This window comes from Primulina huaijiensis, chromosome 1 (assembly GCF_012295235.1).
Source record: "Primulina huaijiensis isolate GDHJ02 chromosome 1, ASM1229523v2, whole genome shotgun sequence".
Classification (NCBI taxonomy): Eukaryota; Viridiplantae; Streptophyta; class Magnoliopsida; order Lamiales; family Gesneriaceae; genus Primulina; species Primulina huaijiensis.
This window is the reverse complement of record NC_133306.1, coordinates 7,857,169-7,867,728: the sequence shown is the minus strand read 5'-3', so window position 1 is coordinate 7,867,728 and position 10,560 is coordinate 7,857,169. Positions and strand designations below refer to the sequence as shown.

The 10,560-nt window shown below is 34.0% G+C and overlaps 1 protein-coding gene across 2 annotated transcripts; it reads right to left on the bottom strand.

Annotated features, from left to right (window-relative positions):
• Positions 1 to 528: 528 nt before the first annotated feature.
• On the bottom strand, positions 529 to 9,437 carry LOC140981059 (molybdenum cofactor sulfurase). 2 transcript variants are annotated; one of them, XM_073447306.1, is made up of 23 exons: positions 9,199 to 9,437; positions 8,662 to 8,760; positions 8,510 to 8,568; positions 8,244 to 8,404; positions 7,882 to 8,036; positions 7,426 to 7,552; positions 7,132 to 7,234; positions 7,003 to 7,048; positions 6,862 to 6,900; positions 6,627 to 6,783; positions 5,925 to 6,027; positions 5,638 to 5,754; positions 5,316 to 5,393; positions 5,111 to 5,212; positions 4,689 to 4,788; positions 4,432 to 4,536; positions 4,005 to 4,069; positions 3,649 to 3,800; positions 2,719 to 2,954; positions 1,691 to 1,827; positions 1,114 to 1,224; positions 925 to 1,026; positions 529 to 785 (listed from the first exon to the last, which is right to left on the bottom strand). In XM_073447306.1, exons 1-22 carry the CDS (start codon positions 9,314 to 9,316, stop codon positions 928 to 930), a joined length of 2,469 nt encoding a protein of 822 aa, XP_073303407.1. In that variant the 5' UTR covers positions 9,317 to 9,437; the 3' UTR covers positions 529 to 785; positions 925 to 927. The 2 variants fall into 2 exon arrangements, with proteins under 2 accessions (XP_073303407.1, XP_073303398.1); XM_073447297.1 differs by lacking the exon at positions 529 to 785 and having other exon boundaries at positions 825 to 1,026.
• Between the last annotated feature and the right edge of the window lie 1,123 nt (positions 9,438 to 10,560).

Sequence of the window (10,560 nt, the reverse complement as noted above, 5' to 3'; positions counted from 1 at the left end):
GACATCACTGTTCAGCTTTCTTTTTTTTTTTTTTTTTTTTTTTTTGGTAAAAGTCATGTCTGCCTTTGGAGAATGAACTTATTTAAAGTGGAATATTGACCACTAACTCAATCTGTGTAAGATCGAGTGATGTCGTTTTATAAAAAATTATCAAAAACTATTATTAAAAATTAACAATACAAATCAAATATTTTTAAATCATGCAACAACATAATCATCACCATTCAATTGATCTCCTAATAATTATCGCACCCCAGTGTCTTCAAACATAATTTTATTCTCCTCTACATGAACCGATAAATTTCAGTTCAATTAACCGATAAGTTCTCGACGTTCTCTCTCTCTTTCTCATTCATCAATTTGGATTTCTTCAATTCAAGTGATATTTGCAAACAATCATCGATATTTTCGATTGCATAATTTGAGTGAGAAAGAAGATGATCCAGATGATAATGAATTGGGTGACTATTGTTCGTGTATATATATACTTGCAAAGAATTCAAAATATTAAAAATGAACCGCAACTTTGTCGATATCTTCAAGAACAGAGACAGTTAAAGTAGGAAAAAAAAGGGATGCGTTTCTGCAAAGGAAACGTTATTACATAAAAACAAGTAAAATAATTTTAGAACAATCAATATATGATTTTTATCTTGGTCTCAAACAATAATTTCTTAAAAGAGTTTTATAATTGATTGTTCTAAAAATTCAACCTTCTTACCCAAGAATTCATCAAGATTCTCTCCTCGCCCCGTCTCGATTCTCGCCACTTACTGACTCATGAACTGAAACAATTCAACACTCTTATATATATGTTGGAACAGTTCAACTTTAATGCATTTTTATACAGAAACATTATTTTACAGACCAAAAAAACATGTGATATAAGGATGCAGCTTGAATCCTGGCAGAGAACTTCTTTACCTGCTAGTCTGTGTTTGCAAATATTTCTTGTCCAACACAAAGATATACGTCTTGTTCGACATTATCATCCAGTCGTAGTAATATACCAAAATATATCTTCCCCTGTCGCATTTAAATAGCAAAAGAGACAGTAGTTATATGCTATTGAACAAAGAGGGAAACTACAAGACGGCAGGATTTACAACTGACCTTTAATCTTCTATAAGATGCTATGGTAGCTAATGGCTCGTTGGATCTATGAACTGTCCCACCTTTTGCGGTCATATTGATCATCTGGCACCGGTTGCAACCACCCAACGACTGCACAAGCAAACACAAGAGAACATAACAAATAGAATCCTCGCAAAGAAGCATGGCTTCTACACGTCTTTGAGTTGTTCACAGGGTAAATGCACCCATAAAGACAACTATTCACCAGTACGTCCTCCTGTATTCATGAGCTCTCGAAAGCAAGATTGCACTCAATGACCATGCTATCAACTACTTTGAATGAATTCTTGTGTTATGAGAACAATCAACTCACATTGCTCAAAAGTTTATTGCCTATAATAATCCAACGAGAGACATGGCACTACATAATGATTCTTCCTTCAATTAATTTTTCCATGCTTCCACATCTTCCTTGTAAAAATCCGAAATTCCGAGAGTTATTAGCATGCATCTTGGCATGACTGAAATCTAAAAGCTTTTAACCTCTAATAAAATTCAAATTCCAACTCCAAATGGTACTTTTTGTAAATCTTGAAAATACTATACGCTAACTCACAGTGAAATTTTTGTCTCCGATCTTTATACTTCTCCATCTATCTTCTGCATAGGGTTCACCACCGGACACAACTAAGTTGGGGCGGAATCTGGATGTAGAGACTTCGACAAACTGTCCACGGGAGCTATTTTGCAATTCTGCAACAAAGATAAAATATTTAAGTTATGCTTCTTCTAAAATCAAGTTTATTATGTCCAACACTTGGAAATGACATGAAACTCACACTTCTAGAAACATGTCTGATATTCCAAAAACGTGTTAAGACTCAGCATAAATAAAAATTGAAGTCATGGGTAATGACATCTTTTATTAGCCGCGTCTTCTCGTGATTGGACAAAAATTATGTTACGACACATGTACTTTATTATGCAAACATCTCAATAATTTACTAGGTGTACTTTGCATTATATTGCTATATGAGAAGAATTCTTTGATTAGTAGATATATATACTTACACGTGTTTGCGAACAAATGCATACGCATATAAAAAATTATCTAATCCTTGCCTCGCCATATCTTAAATTTTTAGAAAATCCATATCACCATGCCCGTATCATACATGGGAACCCATTTGAAAGATAAAAATTAGATGCAGGCAAAACTATACATTTATATAGACAAGTTAGTAATATTTCTCAAATATAAATATTTTTCAGCGAAACTTATCACAAACATAAAAAAGACAAAAATACAAAAAACTATTGATTCTAAATTCATTTGAGCTGCCAAAAAATGATTTTGTTTCTCAAGAAGTATTTCTCTATTTTGCAGCAAAGCTACATTACAATGAAATAAGGTCAAATCCAATTGATGTTACCCAAAATCCAATCATCTTTCTCATGTAGCATGTTCTTGCTTTTAACAAATTAGCATGCCTGATGTCAAAAATATGTATAACAACGTTACTCGATATTATAATTCTTAAAAAGATTTGGGTATAGAGGACCTAGGACAACAAATTCCAAATAAAAGCTATCTCGATTTATGGAAGAACATTTGATATTGCAAGCAAGTTGAATAGGGCTTACTAGACTTTAATCTGCTGTTCAGATCGATAACACTTGCCTCGGATATGAGCAAAAATTGACCTTCATTGACAAAATTCAGCCTTGTCTGTAAATCTCTGCACATTTGAGGAATAGTGTCGTTCCTATTAGAACACAAATGGTTCTCGGAAGCGGAGCTCCTCACAAGTGTGCAAGGCAAACCAATGGCATTGCTAAACCAAATATCGATGTCATTTTTGCAAACTGGGATTTCATATCTGTCCAAACAATAAAGAAATTAACTCTCATCACCATTGGTTTTGTTTTTCCATATTTCTTTCTTTTCTTATGGGAAATACATTTATTAAAATATGACAAACACAGTCCCGTGGAACCAAAAAAAGCTTAAGAATCTGAAATTTTCAGAAATGTTGAAAATATAGGCAACATGACCATAATCAGATTTACTTCGGCTCAAATTTTCCTTCGGACTGGAGAGAATAAATTATGAAAAATCAAATAGTGTGCCTAAGCAAATACACACTCCTTAGCCATATCATAGCCATTCAACTAGTTAGTCAAGGCCAAGAAGACACAGAGGAAAGTACAGGTAAAAGAAAAGATTGTGCTCACTTAAACACAAATAACCAACTTAAGCAATCAAACCATAAATGATGAAAATAAAACAAAATTACAAATTATGAATCAGAATTTATAGCACATGCCTAATTGTCATTTATCTTAACAGAATGAAAGTTAAATAATATTGAATATTTGTCTTAGCATCGAAGTTTCATTCATAAATTTATCAATACCTTGATCAACCATCTGCAAGAAATCATCATCTATGATAAGCGTGTGACAAACTATTCAACTTATCATTTCGTGGAAGGTATAAGCCCATGTGATGCTGGGGAAAAAATGAAGTTTTTACAGTGTCCGAAGAATTAAGAAAACAAACGGAAATTTCACCTTTGATAATATGTTTTTATCTGTTCTCCTTCAGCAACTGATGAATCTGATATGAGCTTAATCTGTAGTTTCTCATTGCAACGAGGTGACTCGACAAAAAGTACTCCAAGTTTGAGATCAACCGAAGTAGTAATATAGCACATATGTGGAACCTGAAATCCTAAATCATTAAACTGGCCTTGGCATTACATACAAACAAACTTCATATGAAGTCACGTTTTAAGAGAAAAACATAAAAGATGCTACAATAGAGGTTAAAATAACAAGACAGGTATTAAAAACCAGTCATAAAATGCAACAATTCCCGTGGACACAACATTCGCTGTTTTATTCCATCAAACAATTAGATTATTCACCTTTTTCTGGGTCAGGATTTCCCCACTCAAGCTCTTGAGAAGCCATTCTCTATCATGTAATAATCCTGAAATTTATTGGAGCCCTGATTCATAAGTCTAGATTTCATGATCACAATAAAATATCAGCCTGCCCTTTTTAGGGTAGCTGGCCATCAGTTTCGAATGACTTCTGATAAGTTGTACGAAAAGACATTTCTCACATAATGTGCTGTGCCTTTGGGATCCATATGTCAACATACTATCACATTGGATTGGAAATATGGCGTAAAACATTTTAAAACTAAAAGTTTTCGTCTATATATATTCATGCTTCAGATTTAAAAAATTAATAAACGGGATTTATAAAAAGCATCAATTCATTTACAAGACAGAAAAACACAACCTAGCTAGTTTGACATTGAAGTTAATGAGGTAGTTTAAATTATACCGGTACTACTCAAAGGCCAGCTCTCCACGTTGAACCCTGCACATGATTTTATTGGATACACCATAATAGATTTCAAAAAATATCTAGCAGTAACTCCACCAGCATCTGCAATTGGAGAATTAGTTTTAGCACAATAGAAAGTGACATCATATCTCTTATTTGAGCATTTCAATACCATAAAAATGTAATGTAAAAAACAAAAGAAGAAACAAAAAGCATAAATAGTTGTATTATAAAATACATAATGGAAAATTAACCTTCCGACGGAGGTTGAGAAGGCCTTTCTCTCATTAAATCCAAGTATGCAGATTGAGCAGGCAAGGACACAAATGCACTCTCGATGAAATTTAAAAATTTCTGCACAATAGTATTTTGAATGATAATCAATAAGAGACTCCAAATGGCCACAATATGTAGAGATATATGCTGTTGATGAGCAGCCATGTTAATAAAGCAAAAATTGCATCATAATCCATAATTTATGAACTCCTACGACGAACAAGTCGTTTTAAAATATCATTATGAAACCAGTCAATACAGTAAAGACTAGTTCAAGATATATTATAACTCAACCTATATTGTGAACCATGTAAATTCTTAAAAAACAAGAAAGGAAAGCATAAGGAAGATAATTTGCATTATGATAACAGGAAGAACTCATTAATTCATAAAAGTATACTCGAGCATCTTCAAATGTTGACATATAACCAAATGAAACTCTAACAGATCCAGTTGGTTTCCCATTCAATACATCATGATCATCCCAGCATATGTGTCCTGCCTGAATAACACAAAAAATAATTAAAAAAAACTTAGACTACACTAGGAACTCCATTTAATAGATACTTGATGTGCAATTACAATGAGTTGCAAACCAGATATACCTCAGCATTAGAAAGAAGATCTGAATGAGACAAACCGAGATGTTTTGCACATGCACCAGGGTTACAAAAGCATCCTGTCTAAGCATGAGCATTTATCATATGAAAGAAAAGGAGAAGATATACGAGAAATCTCCAAAACATATGGACATATTTTTTTGGTAACTAACTAATTAAATAGACTGACACCCGTGCTTATATTACAGTTTTGATGTATGACTTATATCAGTGAGCACCGCGAGATCATAGAAGGGAAAAAATCTTTCAAAAATGTATTTCTCTACTAGAACTCTGAAAATGATTGGAAAATGGTCATAAGTCTTACCCGTAGCTGAATACTTGATACAGATGCTAATTTCTCGACCTCCCGATACCCAAACCATGATCCATCTGGCCTTTTCAAGTTAAATGAAACTGTAGGGCCCATTTCACTGGACAATAACTGACAGCAAAAAAATATTGGGATCATAAAGTTAGTAGAAGCAGCATACGCATGAATGCACATTCAAGATTAGATCACTACAAAGAGTAACAAAAGTTGCCACTTTCAAATTAAAAATGATTACTGACTGAAAGAATCAAATAAACTGTCTTCTAGAAGGAAAAACCAACCTCTTGACAATTTACGCCATATACAACACAGACACTTTTGCCGTTAACATGTCTCATGTCCACGAGCGATCTCCTCACATACATAGCAAGCGACACCGAATGCCTTTAACGTTAAAACCCTCTTAGCACACAAGTTCACCACCAACATTATACATTTCGATATAAACAAAATAAGAAATTTCTAAAAAAAAGAACAAATTATCCAAAACATGGCTATTATGTTGGCAGGATGTATATGGGGAATTCTCCCTCTTAACTGTCATATACTCTAATTTCAAATTATAAACAACGAAACAGGACAGAGCATATAATGACTGCAAGCTTAAATCATGTATTCTCTATGTTTGAAGTATAGGTAATTATAGAGATATCTGTATCGACTATACCACAACATTTATTCAAATCATCAATTGAAAAATACGACATCTAAAAAGTTTGAATTTCAAACTTTGTGGAAATTAAATGACAGAAACCGAATAATTGAAGTGGAGAATAAGGAAACTGGCAGATGTAGATGTATTGAGTCTATACTGCTGTCATTAGGTCAGTGATACAAGGACAACGTAAACAAGATCAAAACACTCTACCAAGACTCTGTTACTTACTTACTTAAAATCTTGAGGAATTCACCATAGCCATCTGACTGGACATATATCAAATTGGTAATTACAAGTGTGTGGATGACAATAAGTTCTTCCATACCTGGATATCGCAGACATGGTTAAGTCATTGAGGATTTTGAACCCATGACGAAGAGATGCAATGCTGAGAAATGATATAGTTCCATCCTCAAGGTATTCCTCAATACCATCCCTTCTTTTATGAAAGTCAATATCTGCAATGGATGCAGCCACTGTGCCTGACAGAATTCTAATGTAAGCAAGTTGCATTGCAATTAAATATGGATATAACTGGGAGAGCAGGCCTATGAACAAACCTCCACTAAAATAAGTCTTCTTCAATAAATTTGCATGTTCTGTATAACACGTATATATCAGGGGTTAATTTGTTGGTTGAGATCACTAGAAAAATATTTATGAATCCTAATGATTACCACCCCATTGGACAGCAACCTTACCATTTCGGATGATAAGAGCTCCAATTCCTGTTGGATATCCAAATAGCTGAAGAAAACAATTATGTTTACAGGAATATTAGAAGCTATCATTTTTTAACATAGATCAATATAGAGAGCTTAAATGAGCACCTTATAGAATGAGCAGACAACAAAGTCTGCCTTGTATTTAGATAAATCAGGAGGTATTGTTGCACTTCCTTTTGCAGCATCAATGAGAACCATCCAGTGCCCTCTGCTCATAAGTATCAAAGCCACAAAACACATAAGGAAGCTTAATTCCACAAGCACAATAGAAAAAATTTCAAAAATTCCATTTTGGGTGAAAGCAAAAAAATCTATAGATAACCGTAGTTTCACAGTTTTTAGTCCGCTAATCATCATGTTGAAACATGTTAAAACAAGACATTAACTCTAGGAATTCACCTTTGAGGCGTAAAAGTTCCAGAGATTTCATATGAATCTTCCTTGATATAATTTACAAGGTCAAGTTTAAATCTCTGACCCGAAAAGTTGCATTCTGAAGGAAATGCAAATAAATTGTATGTGTTGCCTGCAGTACCAACAGAAGCAAATTAGATCATATCGAGAGATAAAATGATTCTTCTTTCCTCTCAATATCTCCCTGCTCAATTGAGGAATATCAAAGATGAAATTGAATGCAAATATTTCTTATAATTTCACAAAGTACTGCGGTCCAAGAATACCACTAATGATTTTCTCAATAAAGCAAGCCACACATTGTCAATTATTTCACCAAGATGGGATATACATGCTAAATTCAAGTTCTGGCAAAGCAGAGCACGTAAGAATTCTAGGGAAAAGGTCAGAGTTAAAAAGTTGAAAATGTTCAAAATCCAAATTAATCACAGATAACTTAACTGGTGAACTCATCTTTTCCACACCAGGCTTCTCCTCTTATTTGTACATGGTGTGGTCTAATATTTACCACAGATTTACCACTAAATCGTTGATTATGTACGGAATTGGCTTCAATGTCTACTGCAATCGCAGCAGCTCCTTCTCTTAGAGCATATCTAACTATCGTCAAGGGAGACAATTTCCCTAAACAAGGATTGCAGATATGACTCAAATGTTAATACAGCTTAAAAAGAGTTAACCTGCACAATTATATCATAAGTGAAAAATTATCGGTTCTACATCACTTTTGTATCAAAAAATCAATTACAAGTGTTCTACATGTGGCCGATGACAGATACTTTGTCATTCAAAAAGAAGGATACTCCCTAATACCAAGGACACTGTTGTGATTCTCCATGGTATACATAAAAGTACTTCGGTTGCTCCATGGAAACGTTTCGCCGACCAGTTTCAGTGCTGCTGTTGCCCCAGAGGTAAAGACACATTTATATTCTCCAGGGGACGCATTAAAAAAATCAAGGACCTGCCCAACATCATAAACAGCCGTATCATAAATTTTGGAATATAATCAATACTATGATCAGGAAAAAGATACAAAAAAGGGAGACCCCAAAAAATAATGCCTCACCTGCCGGCGAGCCTCACCAACAATATCACCAGTCGTCAAGCTACAGTTGTTCTGGCTGTCTAATAAAAATCGTAAATAAGGAACCACATATAATTTAAACATCGCAACCAAAAAGTGAACTTTTTGACCCTTTTGTGAAAAAAAAAGGATACGAGGATTCCCATAGAGCGTGGAGTTAAAATCCTTGAAAACGGCTTCCATTTGTAACTCGGAATACAAAGCTGCTCCAGCATGGTCCAAATACACTACCTCTACAAAGCCCAACACCACAGTACATCAATAACAACAATTAAGAAATATAATGTTACTACTTCCAAATCCTTGATTGTCAATCAAGAAGCTTTCTTACCATCTCTTAATTACAAATATAGGGTAAAAAGACAGTCTCAAAGTTAAAACTAGGTACCTCTATCAAATTTATTTTGGCGAAACCAGGAGCGGGATACTTCTAGTTCAAATCAAGAATCTTAAATCTTTTCACATACAAAAAAAAAAAAAAAGATCAAAAGTACAAAGAAAGAAATTCCGAACTCCCCTTAAATTTAGTACCCGTGGTATTCGAAAACATCTTTACATAACGATTCACGTTTCTTACTACGTATCGTGAAACTTGTATTTATTTCTTTTGCGGATCACTTTCCTAAACAAATAAAGAGGAAAATTAAACAAAAAACAAAAGACAAGCAAACCATTCAATCTTTTGAATTCGTTAGCCCTTAAATCATCAATGTTTTTTGGAGCACCAGGATACCCATAATCCCCGCCGAATTCCTTCAAGAATCGTTCTTTCTCTGGGTCGGTGGCCATGTTTGGATTCTACGACAAAAAAAAACTCCGTAATCGTTTTTTACAAGAAAATAGAAGATTCTGAGGAAAGATCAACCACGCAGCAACACACACACCCCATGAAAACGAATCATAAGTTGCCAAAAATGGGCGAAATGAGGAAAAAGGGAGATTGCACGTGTTTATTAAATAAAAGGAAGATTACAGTAATTAACTTTTTTACCTTCTATTTAAAATTTAATTTTTTTGATTAGTGATGGGTCGAGGTTTGATGTTTGGAGTGAGTCTCGACCCAATTTTTTACTATAACACAAAAGAATTTTAATTTTTTACAATTATTTTTTTTTCAGACTCACTTCCCCCACAAAACTTAGGAATATCAGTTATATATTACATTTGATAGCATTTTTGATAATGTTATAACATTGTGATTTTTATGGATATTTTTAACAACTTACTTAAATTATAATATATATCTCATATTAAAATATGAGTGACTCTCATGTGAGACCGTCTCACGGATCCTAATCTGTGAGACGGGTCAACCCTACCCATATTCACAACAAAAAGTAATACTCTTAGCATAAAAAGTAATATTTTTTATGGATGACACAAATAAAAAATCCGTCTCACAAATACGACCCGTAAGACCGTCTCACACAAGTTTTTGCCTTAAAATATTTACATATAAGATATCAATTATATATTACAACACTATCGATTTTTATTTTAAACTCAATCAGTATCTTTTAATTATCAATTTTTATTAAATTATCTCATATTAATATGTTTAATATAAATATAAATGATTTATGTGTTAACATGTTTAACAATTAAACTCAACCTCCACTCAAATTATTTATTCGAACTAAACTCGATCCAAACCTCAAACCTTAAATCCCAAAATCCACCCACTCGACCCACTCCACCCAAAATATATCTAAACTCTACCCAAACTCCACTCACTCCACCCAAACTCAACCCAAAAGCACAAAACTCAACCCAAACTCCATTCCAAAAGAACAAAACTCAGCCAAAACTCCACCCACTCCACCCAAAATCACAAAACTCACTCTACCCAAACTCCACCCACACCACATGCTCGACCCACTTCCATTTGAAATATGTCATATGGTCGACCCACTCAACCCATTGCCCATTTGAAATATGCAACAAGACTCTACCTCGCTCGACCCACTACGCCCATGCTCGACCCACTCGACCATGCTCGACCCATTTTATAATACTTATAATTTCAGTATTTG

Excerpts from the sequence above, each read along its gene's own strand:
- LOC140981059 (XM_073447306.1), bottom strand. The coding sequence starts at position 9,316 with ATGGCCACCGACCCAGAGAAAGAACGATTCTTGAAGGAATTCGGCGGG. Across the intron at positions 8,761-9,198 it reads CGAATTCAAAAGATTGAATG|AGGTAGTGTATTTGGACCAT; the intron begins GTTTGCTTGTCT and ends TGGGCTTTGTAG. Across the intron at positions 5,213-5,315 it reads ATCTTCTTTCTAATGCTGAG|GCAGGACACATATGCTGGGA; the intron begins GTATATCTGGTT and ends TGTGTTATTCAG.